Raw genomic sequence first — 20,591 nt, forward strand, 5'->3', positions numbered from 1 at the left:
AATCCTGAATTGAATCATGGCTGCAGACATCAAGTCTCAAGAGGGCATTAAAAGCAGATAACCGTTCCTTACTTTTCTTTAAAGAGCCAAATTAAGCTTTGGAGCTGAATTAAAGGCGTATATGTACTCAAGCAGACAGAAAGTATCTTACACAAGTATAGGATGATATTAAGCAACACAGCAGGGCAAATTCAACAGCGAGTTCTGTAGATTAGGGTAGAACGTTTGTCAATTTCACCACATTTCCCCCCTCATATCTGCACAGAAGTGTGGTAAAGTCTTCCTTCATTGAAGGAAGGAAGCTACGCCAGGCAAGTAATCTCATGCCAGGGTAATTTGGTCATTTGTATGAGTTCATATTTATGAGTTCAATGTTTGGGCTGCATTTTGCTGAAGGCTCATGTGGGCTTTCATCAAGCAGCTAATCCTAAATCTTGCCTTATTAATACTAATAAATAATACCAACTTTTAAGAGTTGATTTTGGCTACATATTTTCACTCTGTGAGCACATATGGAAGCTGTTGTGCCAGAAAGAAAAGCGGATGTGGATTTTGAATTCCAATGCAATGTTTTCCCAATTGTATTCTTCTGCCTTAATTTCTCTGTGAGGGTAGGAGAGAAGCCATTATATTGGAATTAGCAGCAACACACACCAAAGGATATACAGTGGTGCCTCGCAAGATGAAATTAATTCGTTCTGCGAGTTTTTTCATCTTGCGAGTTTTTTCGTCTTGCGAAGCACGGTTTCAATTTTTTCAAAAAAATCTTCAAAAACCTCAAAAAAGGCTACCACACCGCGTGCTATGAGTTGCTCCCCGAAGTCAAGTCGCAACTGCACCTCTTCAAGCAATGCACCCTGTATTACTGTAACGGTTTTAAGAAAAAGGAAACAAACTTGCAAGACGTTTCCGTCTTGCGAAGCAAGCCCATAGGGAAATTCGTCTCGCGAAGCAACTCAAAAAACGAAAAACTCTTTCGTCTTGCGAGTTTTTCGTCTTGAGAGGCATTCGTCTTGCGAGGTACCACTGTAGTTGCTTGCTCCAAGGCAGGGCTGTGGAACGGAAGTCTGAGCCACCTACATAATATCCCATTCATTCCAACCAACCAGTCTCTTATGCCATAGGTAATTCAGCTGAAGTCAATAGAAAATCAAGCACCATGCGCAGATGGCTTATGGCATGTCGGTGGCTGTACATTTTTCGAAGGGTCTATTTAGATATAGTCAGTGCCCTTTTGCATTCAATTAGCAAGGACAGTACTATAATCACACCTTCCCTTCCACAGCCTTAAGAAATGCAGTGCTCCAACTTCCATTTAAATGGTCAGAACCGAGATGCCTCAACACATACCTTCTTCCTGAGCTTCTTCTGGAGGAAGAATAGAAAAAAGAGAAGGAAACAGCAAAAGAAAGAAAAAAGAGTTAAACAATAAAAATGAAATGAGCCCACCCAAACTGTGTGAAGAACATGAGGTTGTAGGGGTAAAGTTAGAAATAACAATATTGCAAGTCAAGCAGGGAAAAATGAATCACATACACATTGAATGGACACAACACATTGAGCAGTGATTTGAAATGTTACTTGGATAGTAAGAATATGGGAAGTTTTTGGCTTTCTTTGTTTTTAAAGCATGCATATAGATCAGAGTTAGGTTGAATCTTAAAATCCCATATTTTGTTAGACAGAGGTTATTTATATAATATGTCACATTTCAAATCCTGCAATTTGTGGAGAAAATGAACCAAAAATGACTATATTTCTCCAAAGAGGGATGCTATGGCAGAGTCTTATTCTGGAAAAAAAAATAGAAGTTTGAAAAAAAAAGCAACCTATTCTGTTATTTACCATGAACAACAAGCAAATAACACTTCTTTTAGTGTATAGGGGATTCAAAACTGAGCTGTCATGAAGACTGCAACATCAACTCAGTTTCATCAACTCCCCCACCCACCCACATTGATGCCATGGAATCAAGCCTTTGGAGTTAATATTCTCTTTTATCTCGTTCTTTTTCTTCTGCCACCCTAGGATTCCTTTGTGCAGACAAACCACTCTTCTGAAAAGGAAGAGAGAGAAATCCAGAGGGCAACACCACACACATACACACACACACACACACACACACACACATACCTTCTTCTTGTGCTTCCTCTGATAGGAGACATCATGGGAACAAGAGGCAAAGACAAACAAGATAATAACATTAAGATAGCGGCCCAAACCCTTTTAAAACTATTTTTGTGAACTACTGCTGGAGAAATAAGTGGTTAGGGGGGAAAAAAAGAATGTACAAAACAGGAAGCAAACAGAAGAAGACAGTTACAGATCAAACAAAGATGGTCAATTCAGAAACCAGAAAAACATAATTCAAGAGAGAGGGGAGCATGCAGTTTAAAGAGAAGAGAAACGCCAAGCGTAGCAATCACACACTGAAATCAATGTGGGGTTTCCCCCTGTCCAACAGAAAGGAAGGAACATAGGAAAAGAAGAAGGAGGAAGGAAGGAAGAAAAGGAAAAGGAAAAGGAAATTCATTTTTCCCAGAAGAAGCTGCCTGTATTAGGTTAGCACCCTTGACTATTTCTTTGTTAGGTTTGACAAGTGGCTGAAGATGGAGTTTGAAAAGGACCTTCACTCACAATAACCCTAAGCAAAGCACTGTTTTTTTCTTTGCTTTTCAGTTAGTGTACTGGCTTAAAAGCTGTTGTTTCAATAAGGAAATGAACTTCTCCTCAGCAGCATCGTACTCAGGAGCTAAGAATAATACATTTAGCCTTAAGCCTCCAACTGTGATTTTATGGAGTTTCTGTGTTGGCGTTGGGTGCTCATAGTCTTCCAGTCTTCCGTAGTCTTTTTTTTTTTCTTTCAACACTAGACATGTTACTATATCCAGAGCCTCAAGGGCTATACTGCCCTGCATTTTTAACACCATGGCATTCCTGCTCCAATCCCAGCATTCTCTTCTGGTACAACTAAAAGTGTTAACAACTGAACCAGGCTATCCACAGTATCACATGCATATAGGAAGGAAATGACTGTGGTACATGGGAGAGCAGGCTAGCCCAGAAGGTCTGACTAACACACACACCCCAACCCAATGGGGCAGGCCTCTGTTTCCTGATGGGAGAAGAAATCCATATTGTAAAGGCATCTCTGCTTGCCCACGGTTTCCCTGATCTATACAACTGGTCCTTGGTATTACTAGATTCCTGCTCTATTCAATCACTCTACTCTTTTTATGTTTAAATATTAAGCAGTTTAGAAATGCTTTAAAATAAAACAAATCCTTTATATATCACTGAACAACAACCACAAAATCAATATTCTTCCAAGCTGGTTTCTCTCTCTCCCTTTATAACCTGAGAGCAAAGTTTTATCATCAAATGCCAAGGGATTGTAAGGCTGGATCTAAACACATCAAAGAAGCGTTTCAGTTAAATGCGTTGTAAACTTTGTGAGAAATCGGGTTGGCAAAAATGGAACACCACCACCTGGTGTCACAGTGTTAAAAGGCATATGCAACGCATATAAAGCACTTTTTCTTTGCCAATGTAGCTGAGTCCTAAGTAGCCTGTTTCAAAATATTTGAGGAGTATGCTGATATGGAGTACAGCAAAACAAACAAGACTCTTGCACTAGAAAAACGTATTAGCACTTCCACATCCAAGTACCTAATAGGCTATATAATGTGTGGTCTCACTCAACACTTTGATCCTGTAAGCTTTTCTGAAGACCCCGTCACTGCCAAGAGTCTACAGTACAAACAATAAGTTCAGCACTGATGGAACTGTGTGAAAGGGAATCTTCTTCACTCCATCTTCAAAACGTGCCTGTATCAATATACACTACTGTAACTTGTCAAACCTGTAGTCAGCTAAAGATGATGTACGTTCCCCAATTTTATATTATCAACCTGCACATTTAACTTATTATGCTGATGACAGTTTGTTTGGGAACTTAAATATTATAATGGGAGTTTCTGCCACCACAAATTCAAATCTAATTATGAGGACCAGAAAGGGAATTCAGCAAGATGCACAACTGAGCAATCATATAATTGCTTGGGTTAAAGGCTAGCTGTGTAATATGCATTTAATCTGGTGGCTGTCAAGATCTCCCCTTTGGCCTTGTGAAATGGCCTCCAGTTTTAATTCTAAAGTCACTGGGCTGGTTATTCACCTAGCATTTCAGATCATCTTTAGCAGACAGTAACAAAGAGATGGGTGAATGACAGGCAGCTAAAGAGCTGAAGATCAAGGGATCATCCAGGAGAGAGAAGGCACATTCCAGGTTTTGGTTACCTTCTTCTTCGTATTCCTCTGCATTTAGATAAAAGAAAGAAAGAAAGAAAACGAGAAAAGCAACAGAATCAACAAAAAAGCATAGCAATTGCAATGCATGGACCACAAGGACCGATACAAAAGATAAAAACTCACTGAAAATAAAAACACGCTTTATTTATAAAAAGCCAAAACAAAACAAAATACCCAAACCTATTTCCATGGTTCTTCTCAGTCAAAGGTCTGGAGCTAATCAAGTACAAAAAATAATGAACTGGCCATTGTTTCCTTTCAAGAATAAGAGATTTCAGCTGAGTTGGCATGAGTAAATTGTATTGTTCTAATAGACGTAGCATGCCCCAATGTAAAAATTTGATTGAGATTCCATTGCACTTCTGTAAATGAATGCACTTCTCTTATAGATGGAATGGTAGCTTCAGAATCCACTAATTTAATACCAACAAGTAAACGCTGGAGAGGGTTGTATTTCAATCTGAGAGTGAATTACAGCTATAATTTTCTGATTCTGTTTATATTGGATAGCTATGGTATTGGTCAATAAGCCTCAATAGATAGTAAAACAACAATGTAATTTCCTCCATTAAATGTTCCTGCTTCATTAATGTGTAACTAGGCTGCTAAAATCAGTGAAAGGTTTTGAATCAAGATATTTAGTGTTACTGTTGCAACAATCTGGATTTATTTTACTGAACATATTTCATATCCAATGCACACTTCCAATATGGAATATACTATTCAGCAGCCCTGCTCACGTTTGGTAGTGGAATGAGTAAGCAATGCACAAAATGCTGCCTTTTGCTTTTGGAGCAATTCCACATGACACAGCCACAATGTGGAGGCTGCTCACAAAATTACCTCCGCCTTGGAAGTGCTCCATGCAGTGGCCGGTATTTCTTGCACTGGCTCACCTTGTAGATCAGCCCTTACGAAATATTCACAGTGGCATCTTTCAGCAGTCTCAGGCACTAGAAACCTCATGGTGGGAGCCAGGCAATATCGTTGCTTGCAAGCAACGCTGACAGCAAGCTGGCACCATCCTGCTAAGTGGCTGCCGTGTCAACCCACTTTAAAGAGGTCTCCACCGGTGGTCATATGCCATGCTGCTGCTGTGAAAGTCATCCTCGGGGAAGATCAAACAAGCTTCTCAGTGCAATTTTGGGAAGAACTAGACATAATGGCAGACCAGCCCATGTATGATAATACAGGTCATGCCAAGATCCTATGAAGCGGGGTGTGGGATAATTTAAAGTGCCACATGTAAGGGAGGAAAAAAAGATGACTCCTCTTCTCACTCCATGCCCCCCAACAACTGCTTCTACTCAGCTAATTTTTCTCCTGGCAGGGTTGTTTCTGATCTTGGAGCATCACCAGGAGAGGTTGGGGAGATTGGAGAAGCCATTTTTCAGACAAAAACAAGGACAGGTCAAACACTCTCCTCTTGACCACAGATGCTGTGCTTAAATTGTTCCCAGAAGATGCTGCCTCAAAAGGCTGAACTATTTATCTGCAGCTATGTGATCTTCAGTTCCATTCCAGCTTTACAGTTTTGTGAGACAGCTTCCTCTTAAATGGCATCAGCTTGAGGAAAGACTGTTAAAAAAGAGAGTCGTCTGTCTTCAGTCCAAAAAGAAGATATGCTTCATAGACATGACCAAGCACCCTGCGCAGAAAATTTGCTTCCACATGCGACTGCAAGACAACAAAAGTCTGCACTGATAGTACAATGCTTTCTGACAGGGAACATATGCTGAGAGCGTGAACAAATACAGAGAACAGCAATGAACTACAATGCACAAATTCATATATTTTGAAACAGCTAATATGTTTGGATATGTAATCTTGCACAATGGAAACAGACACGGGATAGAAAGTTACATAGTACTTGTTCCCCAGTCTACAATGGTGTTATCTTAAAAAGGCAAAACTTTTCAAAATGCATAGGTTGGAGACAGTCTGCAAACATGTTTTTTTTTGTTTTTTGTTTAATAAAAATAAAAAATTCATTCATCTTTACGCCATCCTTGCTAATGACTTTCAAAATTCCACAGGGTAACAAGCAGCAATAAGATAATCTTGAAATGAATAAGCTACAAATAGAGACATATTTATGGGCTCCGTGATTGTCAAATCCGTCACCAACAGATGGCAGCAGCTGCATGACGAGAAATAGTAGGTGGAGGAGAGAGGATAGATATGATTTGAGTGAACAGGAAATCCAACCATGTGAAAAGGGCATTGACCATGTAAGCAAGGTCAACACTGGTCAGAATTTTATAAAATGAGATACCATGATCCTATGCTCACGGTCAGCCAGAACTCAGAATGCTTGTGTATGATGGATTACAGGTGGGAAAGGGGAGGAATTTGGTATGAAGAAAAGAATGACTTAAGTTACGAGACCTTCACAGTATGAAATCATGACAAGAATAATAGAAACAGATATCCTCTTAGGATTCTGCCTTCTGAATATTTATATATATGCTGAGTACATTTTAAAAAAACTAAGATGCTTTTTTTTTAAAAAAAAAATCTAATATGCATTGGAAAGGTATATAAAAAAAATTAGACGCTTTACTTTACAACGCTGATATACAATTAAGAAAAGCTGTCCATACTCACCCTCTACTTGCTCCCTGTTACAAAAAAAAGACAGACAGAAAAGGAAACACAGAAGATAAGACCGTATTCAAATTAATGAACAGAGCAATCCTATGTGTGTTTAGACTGAAGGGACGTCTCACTCTGTTCAATGGACTCACCGTCTGGTGAATGTGCACAGTATTGCAGACTAAATTATAGCTATCATGTGATGTACTTGCTGCTTGTAAGTATAATTCATAGATCCTGCCTTATTTGTGCTATCATCTTTCAGCTCCAAGTCATTGTCAGAATAAAAAAATGGTAGAGCATCACTAGTCTGGCTGGAGGCTGGAGGTTTTATGCATGTGAGCACTGCATCCCTCTCTCTGCTTGTCAAGACACTCCATCATGACTTCAAGACTCCCTTGAAAACTAAATTTAGTAGTAAGCTTTCTCTATGAAGAATCTAGCTTCAGCTCCACTAAACCATCACCTTATCAGCTTTCTGTTTTTTTACCAATGACAAATCTAAGTCTCCTGGGGATGTACTATAGAACCCTTTTTATTTTGTTCTGCATGTTTGGAAGAAGAAGAAGACGACTTTGGATTTGATATCCCGCTTTATCACTACCCTAAGGAGTCTCAAAGCGGCTAACATTCTCCTTTCCCTTCCTCCCCCACAACAAACGCTCTATGAGGTGAGTGGGGCTGAGAGACTTCAAAGAAGTGTGACTGGCCCAAGGTCACCCAGCAGCTGCATGTGGAGGAGCGGAGATTCGAACCCGGTTCACCAGATTATAAGTCCACCGCTCTTAACCACTACACTGGATTAAATTAGTTAAAGTTGTCTGAGGTTGCACTGCTTTGGTTTATCAGTGACTTGTTTTGTTAATTAATGCATACTAATGTCATTTAATGCTGCATGTTGCTATATTATATCTAGTGGGAAACTGCTCTGCGATCATGGTATGGCTTCACTTGCACATGACACAAACCAAACTACGGCTCAGCATGAATGGGGAAGCATGCTGGCACACAAGGAAAACCTTGTGGCTACTTTGCTCCTTCCCTGCTTGTACTGCTGCCACAAAGCCACAAAAGCAACAAAGTCAAGATTTGATTTAGCATTATGTCTGAACCAAGGTTTGTGGTTTGCTCTCCACAAACAAACATTGGTTGTTAATAAGAACAAACCTCAGTTACAAATCGCAACCCCAGCCTTGGACATAATGCTAAACTAAACCATGGTTTCGCTCCTGATAGCATGGCGGCAGCAGGTGAGCAAAGCAGCAACAATTTGCTCCCTGTGCACCAGCATACTTCCTCATTCAAGCTAAACCATAGTCTGAATTAGTGCTGAGTGCAAACCAGGCCTGTGTGGTGCAGAACAACCTGGATTTTTAAAATACATAATAAATACTTAATATGTGCTGTTTCCTCAGTATTTCACCACTAACCTCCTCATTTGCTTCACCTTAATTCCAAACTATAGTTAAGAAGTTACATTCTGCCCATGATCTGTACAAGCAGCAAATAGCACTGGCTATTTAGGGTTGTGGATTTGGCCCTAGGTCATATGACTTCATAAATAAATAAATAAATAAATAAATGCAGTAAAATTAGGTGTTGCTTCTCCTCATTGATTTTGGAACAGGTCATTGACTTCGTACCTGTGAGGGCCAGTTGTTTCATACTACCAGAAAACCTCCCCCCCCCCAAAAAAAATGCCCTTTAAAACCAATGGTAATATTGATATGCTTCTACTTACACTTCTTCGTTGTCAGACATGTTGGCAGGTTTCTAGGCGAAAGAACAAGTGAAGAGCAGAATAAGTATGTGACATATCACCCATGCACACCTGATCTTTCTACAGATGTAAAAAAAATCCCATGACACTTGAGATGTGGAGCAATGGCAATTAAACGAGTTGAAGAAGGGATTATTGTAGCAATACACTTCATAAACCCTACAGTAAAATTAATTATCAAATGGGAGGCTAGCCTGTCACTTGTCTGAGCCAAACCTTATAAACTACAGTAATTCATACACTTAACTCCAAGTTGAAATAAGATGTCAAACACTGTGGTATTCAAGCCCACTTATGAGCACTAGATGGAACACAATCAGGCCCTCACTGTGTGATGTATATGAATGGGCAACTTCAGGCATGTCAACCTGATATCTGGTAGTGAGAAACATTCCCCTAGATCAGAGATGGAAAGTCGCTGGCCCATGGGCTGGATCTAGTCTGCAGTCTAGTGTATTACACCCACCCCACCCACTGCCGCCACAGCTAATAGGCATAGAAAAAAAGCTCCCACTGCGTCCATATCTCTTTCTCAGCAACCAGCATGGAAATACCACTGGGAGAGGAATGCTGCAATCCTGTCTGGACTACTGTAATGCACTGTTTGGGGGGCTGCTCCCGAAGATGGTGTGGAGACTTCAGCTAGTGCAGAATGCAACTGCTAGGCTAGTTAAGTGGGGCAGCCCAATGAGGCCATGTGTCACTATTCCTGCAAGAACTGCACTGGTTGCCAGTGAGGTACCAGGCCAAATTCAGGGACTTAGTACTAGCATAAGTCTTAAATACCCCAAAGAGCACCTTCTTGGACCCCACAATTGGCAAGTAAGGCCTTGCTGTGGCACTACCACAGGGGTTGCCCAGTTGGCAGTGGCCGGTGATAGGGTTTTTTCAGTGGCAGTTTCCCGTTTGTGGAATGCCTTCCCTAGTGAGCTATATATACTTTGCTTATTTTCAGGGTAAATTTAAAAGCATTCCTGTTTACCCAGGCATGATGGCTGAAAGACAATGTTCCTGGCAGCCCAGCAATCACTACTTGAGAAAACGTTTTCGCTGGGGTTTTTTCCCAAGAATGTTTTTAAACAGTTTTTAGATATATTTATCATTTGCTTTGCTATGTTTGCCACCCTGATCTCCTCTGGGAGGAAGGGTGGGATATAAATTGAATGAATAAAATAAAACGCAAGCTCTGTGTGTGAGCGCATGTGCACACACAAACACACATACCATTTGCTGCGGTTACAGGGCTTCTGTTCATTCCAAAGACAACTACGACCAGATCAGCTGTAGGCTCATTCGTTAAAGGGTGGATGGAAAAGTGCCAGAATTAACAAGGTTATTTGGGTAACGTTATCTGGCTAGCTCTTGTATTTACTACAGCCAGCTTTAATACCACTGGGTAAGCTCCGGAAAAACCTGGGATCATGAGGGATTTGGGTTCCCACTTTCCCAGCATAGCAAATGGTGCTCAAGGCGGCAGAGATGCTACCACTGTTTCGCCCAAGCAGCTAAGTGCCTGGTCAACCTGGCCTTGCGTTTGCTGCTTACGCTGCACAATGCGGCAGGAGAAGCCTCAGAGGAGAACTGAAAGCACAGCAACAACTTTTTTGGTGACGGTTAGCAACGCCTTTGCAGAACTATTTATAAAGGGTTAGAAAACCTCGGAGAGGTCAGGGACGATGAGCTCTGCAAGAGGGATTTCGTCCAACATCCAGCAAAATTCATGATGGACGGAGCTTTAATTAGAAAACAGAGGCTCCTCCCCAGGAAACCCAAGCCCCGACTTGAGTTCATTACTCAGCTGATATATGAGAGGAGTCTTGAAGGAGCAGGCAGATGGATGTGCGTCCTAAAGGAACATCTGCGGCTCACAAGGTTTCTATTTCAGAAGGGTCTAATAATCCTGGAGGCAAGAGTCCTGCCATATAAGGGGTCCTGCCCAGCTCCCAGTGACAACACTTAATGATACAACGTAAACACTCCGAAGGGTGTGCACTTAACACTGCCCCGAACCCCACCCGCTCCACTGCGTCGTGAGGTTTTGAGCATTCCAGTGATAAACCCCTAACAACAGGCAGAAAATATTTTGGTTTTGAGGATGGCGTGGTACAGGCTCTCCATAGCAAAGAGGAAAACACAGAAGAGTCACCAAAGTCCCCTTCCAATCTAACTGTTCCCAAAATAGTTTTGGTCAGTGCTATTTTTCTAGAAAAAGAGGTGCTGGAACTCACCATGAACACCTCCTTCATTCTCTTAGGATGGCAATGGCGCCCACCTGAGAGGTGTTGGAACAGCTTTTGTCCAACACGCCCATTTTAACATTTCTTCTGAGCTTAGAAATAAAGATGCACAAGCACAGACAATTTTTTAAAAAATGATTTATTTGCTAATGCAATTCCAAGGAAGCGGGGGCCATTTTAGGTGCATCATGAATCTGTAGGGTGGTTGCTGCTAATGGTAAAAATTGGCCAAGAACTCCCCCCCCCTGCCCTGCCAGTGGGACCTCAACTGACAAGTCATCCATTGGACCAACAACTGCAAAAATGTCTGTGAGCATGCTATTAAAAAACGATAGCAGCCTTCCCCATCATGGAGCCCTCTAGATGTTTTGGGCTACAAATCCAATCAACCCCAGCCAGCATGTCCAATGGTCAAGGATAGTGGGATCAGTAATCCAGCAACATCTGGAGGGCACCAGGTTGGGAAAGACTGACTTCAAGGCTAATTTATATAATTATGCCAGTCAATCACAGAATACATTTTAATAGGAAAGACATGGTCATTTTTACACATCTTTTAAAGACGTGTAAGCTTTTAAAAAAGTAAGGTTCCGAAAATGGGTTCATTCTGTTGCCCTTTCATATATATATTCTTCTGCTGCTGACACTTTGAGAAAAGGTCCCCACTGACTAGGGATTTCATAAGGGTCATGAGAGTCTTGTGGGTAGACTGCCAGTAAGTACTGGTCCTGGGAATGTGGCAAAAGAAGATATTTCATTGCCAGGATAGGGGTTGAAAATAACAGGAACTTCTAGGCAGTGACAGAATGGGTCCTTATGACTCATCGAGTCAAAGTTTGTGTACTGGACTTGATAAGTGGTTTGCTCCCTGGACAGATTTTTAGCCAGATAGGGATGTAACTTTCAGAAAATCTCAACGATTGCATACATTATTATGTTTGTAATATAAGCATATTCCTATAATAACCAGTACTGAAACAGATACATGAAGCAATGCCTATAACTGATCATTATGTATTAATAAACTATGCTGAAGAACTAGGGTACCACATGGAGCATGACTCTTTTATACATATGCTATAGGTATTTGGGGGCATAGAATTTTGCATAGAATTAGTCAGGCTTTAAAACAAAACCTGACGGTACATAAGTGACTTGGACAAAAGCAGGTCCTTGATACAAGAGATGGCAAAGCTTGACTGGGTCAGAACCACCAAATTCTGTGTATAAATTCATTCATATATAGGGTTGAGCCAAAGGAAGTAGTACACAGTCCATGGGACATCTACTCCTGCAAGATATGCCCTCCCCACAGTAATGTGGGATGCTGCTCACCTGACCTCCCTCCAGCTGTGTTGCTGCCTATTGAGATGGAGGGGCAAGGTGGTGGCGAGGTCAGATTCCCGGTTGGTGCATCTGCGTCACACTGACCTCCCCATCGCCTCACTTCATCATTCCCTCCCTGACCAGGTATGCAGCATCCATGCAACTGGAAGGAGGACAGGTGAGCATTTCAGGCCCCCCATGACATCCACCATTGCCCTCCCCATGTATCCATTCAGTGTGCCCTCTAACAATCATTCAGAGCACCGTCTGAGGAAGCAGCACGGCATAGAATGCTCTTTGCAGTCCTGATCAACTACAACTTTGGAACTTTTTTTTTTAAAAAATCACCCTTCTTCCTTTTCAGCAGTGACAATGGACAAAAGATATCAATGGCTGCTACTCACAGTAGCTGTATATCAGGCATCTCCAACCAGTAGATCATGATCTACCAGTAGATCCCTGGCTGATCCTGGTAGATCGCGGGACCCTTATTGATTGCAGGATTAAATAAAGTTTACAGAAAGTTAACAAATTTAAGCTGACGAACTCTGGGCAATCCTACCCCCCAAAAAACTCAACAACTCTGGGCTCAACAATTCGGGCAATCCACCCCCCCCCACACACTCCTCCTTCCTCCAATGACAGTGGATAGATCACTGCCAGGTTTTTATACTGGGAGTAGATCGCAGTCTCTTAGGAGTTGGACATGCCTGCGTGTATATCACTGCCAGTATCAGAGGCAGCATACCTCCGAATGCCAGTTGCTCGCCTCCTCCCTGTGGGCTTCCCAGAGGCATCTGGGCTGACCTCTGTAGGAACAGGGTGCTGGACTAGACCAGCCTTTGGTCTGATCCATTGGGGCTCCTTTTATGTTCTAATGAGCAAATCTGGCAATGTGTGGATGGAACTCCAGGCAAATAAAGCTAATGGAGAGCAAGGACAAACAGCAGTGAACTACTATGAAAAAAGGTAAAGGGCTGTGGGCCGGGGGGGGGGTGTCTTTCAAGAACATCTCATTCCCCCAAAAGCTCCTTTTTGTGTCACAAACATTCCAGAAAATCTGGTTCAGTCCTATTCTGGAATTGTTTCCAGGTGGTCTTGTTTTCTTTTCTTTCATTTATCAAATGAATATGCAAGAGGAGGAAACGAAGTGAGGATTAGGCCGAGGGGTCAGCCTCTTTTCCTTTGGCCCTTGCCCCCCCCCCACCAGCTGACCATTGTCCTAGCTGGGAGGGGTGGGACAATGGCCATCCTACCCAGGTGGGAGGCACCGGAGCAGGTAAGCCCGCTCAGCGTCGCAAACCCCGTCCACCTGTTGGGAAGGGAGGAAGGAAATTCTGCAGAAAATCCAATAAATAAAACAGCAAACAATCCAGAAATGGTAAATATGTATCAAATGGGTGGGAAAAATCTGAGATGGCATTCTGATAATGACAATATTATGTGGACCCTGCAAAAAAAAATTGCACGCTAAACCATGATGTGGAAGGGCCATGTCATCCAAACTCTGCTTTTTTAAAATGGTGCACAGATTCTGAATATGTGCTTCTTGGTATATGAACATACACATGTTTGGTGAATTGTTTGTAAAAAAAGGGGGGGGCTAAATTGTAATGAGGGCTTGCATCTGATAAAAAATAAGCAACAATATCATGACACAACTCAAATACTTGAACAAAATAATCCAAATGACCTGGAAATATTCAGGTGATATGGATCATCACCATTTATGATAACTAGGCTACACCCTGCACTGACATGAAAAAACATGGAAAACAAGGAAAAACTGACATGGAATATTCATAATGTTAGAGGAAATACATAGGGGGAGATTGGCTGTTCATTCAACTGGTTCTTAAATCTGAGTGTCAAAGTATTTTCACTTTGTCAAGAAGAAAACCATATATTCTAAAGTTGTTTCAAAGCTGGACTCTTTAACACTTTCAAACTGTTTCTCCTAGGCTTTATGCACTCTGGGACAAGGCAGTCTGGGAGATCACCTCGTAAACAACATCATGGGAATTAAGGACCACCTTCCCTTCCTCTGATATCCTGTGGTTGATCGCTAAAAAGGAGAAGAGCCAGGGTTCAGTTTTCTCCTTTACCCCAAATGTTCAGGGGTGCTAGAAAGTTAGCAAGTAAATGTACTCCACATGCACATTCAGAGGCACTTGTTTCTTGATGAGTATATCACATGTACCACAGCTGACTTCTGCTACTGAAAAGCGGTCCCAGTGGCATATCAACATTGTACATTTAAATAATACTCAAACCTGTTCAGCTATAACAATTACTGACCCAGGAATCAGGGGAAGCGCTGTGAAAGGGCTAGAAATACCCCTCAAATGAATCCTCGCATCAAAACTGAGGCTGACCCAAATGCACAAGCAACCTAATCATTTCCCTGTGGCAGCACTATTTTAGTGCTTCGGTATATTGCGCCATTGAAGCAGTATACAATCCCAGAGATGCAACTCAAGTATGTCCATGCAGAATCTGAGAATTGCATTCTGGTACCTCCCACCCTATGAGATAAGTGCTGCCTACCCTCAGGGCTCCTGAGGGGGACCAGTTTCAACATCTAAGGTAGATCTGCCTTCTTTCAAAGTCCTAAGGAGACTGGTTCAAAATAAACTCTGTTTTTAATCTTCTCCCGACATTTCGTCTTATAGACAACTTGTGGTAGGACAGTCTTTGGAATGTATTCCATATCCTGATCTATCAGACATCCCAATTTGCTGGTCTTCAGGAGACAGTAGAAAACTTGGAGTCAAAACTAGATGAGATATGGAAGTTTCATGAATGGACCCTCATTTATTTTTTTTTCAAAAGAACAGTAATAGTTACAAAAGAATTCCCACTTTGATTGGAGGGTATATTTAAACCACCACCTAAACTAAACTGCCTTCTCAAGCTACTATTTTTGCCATACCAGAAAGAGGGAAGGGGAACAGAGAGAAAGAGAGAGGCATTTATATTATACCTGCATTCCCCCCCCCCCAAGCTCTCATCAGTATCAGAGCCCACAAAAGCTGCTTTGAATTATTTCAAAAAAAGAAAAAGAAAAAGCTGGGTCAAAAAGGCCAGATCACAGATTTCTCATCCCATGGCCTTTATCCTTTTAGGACAGTTTGCTGTAGTAGTAGTATTAGCAGTAGTACATGCCAGCTTTGCATGACTTTAAAACATTCAATGATTCTGTCAATAGCAAAAGAACCAATACTACAATAGTTACCAGGCAGGCACACCTTATTCGCAGTTCAAAGAAACTCCCCCCCCCAAAAAAAAACCCTCTGTAAGGCCCGCCCCCTGGTGCAGAACTGCAGAAGTTATAAATAAATGCTCAAAATGGAGCCAAATCGAATGAGACAAAGTGGATCATGATTCTGTCACATAAATCCCCAGGCCCGTCTCTGCTTCCTGCTCTGAACTATATGTTCCTTTCAGCCTAAATCTATTCCAACTCTTGGCTTTAAAAGCACAGTCCCCATCTCCTCCGGAGCTTCTTAACAGCTGAGAATGTACCCATCTTCCCCTTGATAGATTGAATTCACCCCCTCACACCTCAGAAGCCATTTATGAAAATAGCCTTCCTCCTATCAATCATTCCCTCTCCTTGGCCATACAAGGGAGGTGAGGCGGCAAGATGATGAGAGGAAGATAGAGAAAGAAAATGGGCATGCACTGGAGAGCAGACCTGGCAGGTAAAGCTAGAAGTCTGAGGCGGGGGTGGGGGTTGCTGGCACGAGAAAACCACGAAGCAACTGTCAGGGCCACCATCTATCATTTGGCAGATAGATCCACTCCCCTGGCAGAATATCTAGTCAATCTGACTTATCCGATAACCATCTAGGACATATTTCTTTACACTCCCTGCATTTTCTTCCTTGCCCTGTCTCAGTAGAAATTCTTTGTAGCCATTTAGATGGTGGCAATGTGCTTCTATATTTGGGACCAAGACTCCAACAGCCGGAGTTAAAAACACTCTGAGAGTAAGAAGCAACAGCCCAAGTTGCTCGTTCCTAATCCCATCCATCTGTGCTGCTAGTCTCTCATGCCTCTGCTCATTTCCAAAGCAAGCAAAGTCAGCTAAGAATAAGAAAGACTCGGAAACCTGGCCTATTGATCCCCTTTCACACAGCTGCACCCTCTGCTGGACTGCTTTGTGACATTTCTGTTAAGGATCTGACAGCAGAAGGTGTCGCAGATGTTGTTCAAACTTTCCGCGCAAATAAATGCAACAGGAAAACACATTATGGATGGCTATATGCTAAGGTGTTACATAAACCAAACGGCAGCCAAACTCTATCTCAATGTGATCGTTTCATAGTTAAACATCCACAAGCCACAGAATTTTCCCTTTAAAACATGATGCTTTGAATAAAAACAACTGCAGGTTTGCAGCATTATCCTCTGTGTATCTGCTCAGAAGTAAATCCCATTAAAATCAATGAGGCTTACTCTCAAATGTGCAAAGGATTTCAACCCAAAGATAGATTGGAATATCTGGTCAGGAAAGCAGAATCTTCCACATGGGGAAAAACATAGTCCAATGACAAGTTAGCTCATGATAATGCAAGAAAAGAGCAGATTGGTTGGTCTATGCAGAGCGGGACAAAGGGTAGATCTACATCTCCTGGAAGGTTACAATCAGTCAGCAAGTATTTCTGACCCCCAGTTATTTCACAATCACAGCAACATGAATACTCCCCCGCACCACCACTCCATCCAAAATTATACTGGAAGTTTGAGTGGATTTTGTGTGGAATTTTTGTGTTCCGTTCTGGTACTTACTCAAAACAAATTCTCCAATTCTAAATATACTGTACATATTTTGCACCAGGCTCCAATTGGTAGATTTGAGATTCTAGTGAGGGGTGGAAAAAAGTAGATCCCGTAGGCCTTCCCCGGTTTAAGGTGAAAAAAGATACTGGTGTCTGTCAGACAAATAACATGTTCAGACACGCACACAAGATTGTTCTATGGCACCCTAGGCCATAGAAAAAGTTGCTGCTTATATTCGAGAGTAGCCAGTCAATGTGGCCCAAACCTAAATTATGGTGAACACACACACAGTTTGATCGCTAATGCTTCACAAGGTGAGAGTGGCAGGGGAGACCAGGGGTGGTGCACTGGACCTTGTACTTCTGGAAAAACACGGGAGAAATTCTAGTCCACTTGTTGTGGGCTGGTTCCCAGATTATGGCTGCCACACATGGCAGTCCTCATGTGGCAATGTTCTCCACCGCAGCTCGAACAGCCAAAAATGGCCTGCAGTGGCAGGGAGAAAGTTATCCAATCCACCTTGTGAGCTGCTGTGCACAAAATGACTTGCCATCTGGGGGCAGAGGCTGCCATGCAGAGTGGTTTGAAGCAGCCTCTAGAAGGAAGCACTGATTCTTCGTCCTGTGTCGTCACATAGCCTGGCTATTTTCAGGCAACTTCCTCACTGACCAAAATCACATCTCAGTGTAGGAAAGCAGATTCATTCTCCCCACCCGTTCCTTTTTGGGAGCAGCAAGTGTCTCTTTCTCCGTTTATGGTGAAGGAAAAAAACAATACACTAATTAACTGTTGGTATGCTCTTAATCAAAATGACCCCAACATTTGTGAAGATAGAGAAACAACCTAATTCTATGCACCTGCTCACAGGTAAGTCCCAGAGATTTCAATGAGGTTTACTCCCAGGTAAGCTTGCAGCCTCAGCCATGACAACAAACATGCTACTGATACACTTCTACTCAAAAGAGGCCATTCATTGATTCCTCAGTCATTTTATGCTTAGGCCTGTTTCCTGCCAAATAATTTTTATGCCACTGTTTTCCAATATGGCAACTATAGATTTAATTTAGTGCCTTGCAATCCCCATCAGGTTTGATCTGCTTGTAGAAACTTGGTAGGCATATGCAAACTGAAGAATCCTAACAAATCCTAGTCAGCCCCAAACTATTCAGATTCACACTTTTTCGTCCAGTTTGTGGGAACTGCATGATACGTGCAACATGTTTCCTTATAAACATATACTTTGCATTCCTGGAGTCCAGCATTACTTTTCAAGGAAGTGAATTACATTTATTAAATTTTCACCAGTAGACTTGGGAATAACCAATGCATGCAATGTGTGAACAGCTGCCAGGCCGTGAGACTCAATATCACTTCATCTCTCAACTGAACTCCCATCACGTTCGACACACTGAGTCCACAACTAAAACAATCCCAAACCATGCCACTATAACTCTTTGAAGTCAATGGGATTTTGCCAAAAAGCTGTACTAATTAGTATTCACTTTTATTTCCACAGCCTTCTGAGACTGCCCTCCTTTTCAATGGCTACCTCATTTGACATAAAAGGCTTACTTTTATCTATCTCTACCCTAACTTCTATCTCCCCTTTGTAACTAAATTCAAGCTGTGAGGGAAAACTGCACCTGGAGCAGCATTTTCAGCAGAGATTAATACAACCACTGGAAGATTTTGAGAGTTTTGTGTACAGCAACCTAGTGGTGCTCTCCTGATGTTTTGAACCACAACAGCCATCATGCTGCAGCCACCATGGCCATACAAGCTGGAGCTGACAGGCATTGTGATCCAAAACATCAGGAGGGCGACAGGTTGGGAAAGCCTGGTGTATATGAGATATACTTTTCTTGACAACTTCCAAGGCCACATAGTGCTCACTTTTAGGCTCCACTTTTGAAATGCTCTCCCTCCCTCATCTATCATCTATCTATCTATCTATCTATCTATCTATCTATCTATCTATCATCTATGTATCTATCTATCTATCATGGACTGCCGCTGCTTATTAGTATAACCTTGAAGCAAGCCCCCCTCAAAAGAGTCAAGAAAAATGGTAGGCCCAACAGGGAAATGACCACGAGACATGGACTTAGGATGTGTACATACTATAACTTTTAAAGCACTTTCCAAGCCCTCAAAGAATTCTGAGCACTGCAGTTCACCCCTCACAAAGCTACAATTCCCAGCTGGCCTTAACTAGGGGCAAAACTAGGCTTTACTTCACCCAGGTCAAAGACCCAGTTGGGCACACACAACCCATGCGCATTTGTGTACACACACACAGGTACACGCCACACCTCAGTAGCGCCCCTATGGAGGCTTCACAAGGGGCAAAAAACCTGGCTTGCCCCACCCTGTAGCTATAACCTCTGCCTTAAACTACAGAACCCAGAATGTTTTGCAGAAAAGAACGCAAGTGCACACGCAGCCTTATGCTAGGCCCACGACTCCCTGAACTCCTTTCTCAGAGGTTTGCACCTGCTCTTCCTTTTGGGTCCCCTTCACACAGAGCTACACCCTTTGCCTGAATCTCCTCCTTACCTGAGAGGGGGGAGCTGCTGTGAGAAGCAAGGAGCTTTCTGCCGAATGGGAGAAAGGCTGCGGGGTCTGCAAACTCCACAAGGCGATTAAGTCCTCCTGTTATAGGGACATTTGATCTTCTGGAGAAGCTCATTGGCCACCAGGCTCACAACACTGGGGAGGAAAAGAGCAAGGAAAGGGAGAGGGCTGAGAAGGGGGTGGGGAAGAGATGGGAAAAGGTCATACCAAGTATAGGAGCAGCTGAAGGAACTGCACCAAGCTGAGATGGGAGGGACAAGTTTGGAGGGGGAGCATCGTATAGCTTAGGTTTCTATATTTATAAACCCAAGCAAGCAAGCACAATTTAAAGAAGGAGGTCCAGCGCCAAGGAGCTGGTGGCTGGGGTGGTGAAGAGTGGAGCCTGGTGCTCTTCAGTTGTCTACGCTATTTTAATGCCCATTAATTGTTCCCATTTTGACCACGCTACAGGCTGCGCACATAAGAAGCCACGCAGATGCATTCTTCGAAAAGGTCCGAGGCAAAAGACCGTGTGCCTTTCAAGCGCATTTTTATCCCTCAAAGAATTCTGGGGACTGTAGTTTGTTAAGGGTTGCTGGGAATTGTACCTCTGGGAGGGGTAAACTGCAATGCCCAGAATTCTTTGAGGGAAATAATGGGTGTTAAAGGTGTCGTGTGCACACTCAGGAAGGGCTGTTGCTGGGATACATAGTTTCCGTGACAAATTAGAGGAGTCCCAGTGCTTGAACTATGTCAGAATCAACACTGGTCTAGCAAGCTAGGGCAAACCAGCTTTGCAAACCGTATCACAAGCTCGGCAGAACCAGGGGTGGGGTAGCAGCAGAGCCAGCCCAAGATAATTTTGCTGTCTGACTGAGGCAAAGGATACTCTGGCATCTACCCTGCCCCATTGCCTCTCCTGTTCCACTTACAGAAGCTGATTAGACTGGCAATTGATTGTACACACCGTACATTTAAAAGTTATTCCCACCCACCCAAAGAAA

General features: G+C 42.6%; 1 protein-coding gene across 21 annotated transcripts in view; it reads right to left on the reverse strand.

Moving 5' to 3' along the window:
- The window catches only part of TNNT3 (troponin T3, fast skeletal type), a 43,072-nt gene extending 23,335 nt beyond the window's left edge, over window positions 1-19,737 (reverse strand). For 3 of the 21 annotated variants that reach the window (XM_080999522.1, XM_080999537.1, XM_080999532.1), the window contains exons 1-6: window positions 19,591-19,736; window positions 8,648-8,679; window positions 6,919-6,932; window positions 4,300-4,317; window positions 2,134-2,151; window positions 1,351-1,365 (exon numbers count right to left, since the gene is read on the reverse strand). In XM_080999522.1, coding sequence (XP_080855648.1) covers window positions 1,351-1,365; window positions 2,134-2,151; window positions 4,300-4,317; window positions 6,919-6,932; window positions 8,648-8,667 — 85 coding nt within the window. In that variant the 5' untranslated portion in view covers window positions 8,668-8,679; window positions 19,591-19,736. Of the gene's footprint in view, window positions 1-1,350; window positions 1,369-2,133; window positions 2,152-4,299; window positions 4,318-6,918; window positions 6,933-8,647; window positions 8,680-19,590 lie in introns of all 21 variants that reach the window. The other 18 variants (XM_080999528.1, XM_080999523.1, XM_080999538.1 and 15 more) reach the window with 11 other exon arrangements.
- Window positions 19,738-20,591: the final 854 nt, after the last annotated feature.

The sequence above is a fragment of the Podarcis pityusensis genome (genome assembly GCF_964106645.2).
Source record: "Podarcis pityusensis genome assembly, chromosome: 1".
NCBI lineage: Eukaryota > Metazoa > Chordata > Lepidosauria > Squamata > Lacertidae > Podarcis > Podarcis pityusensis.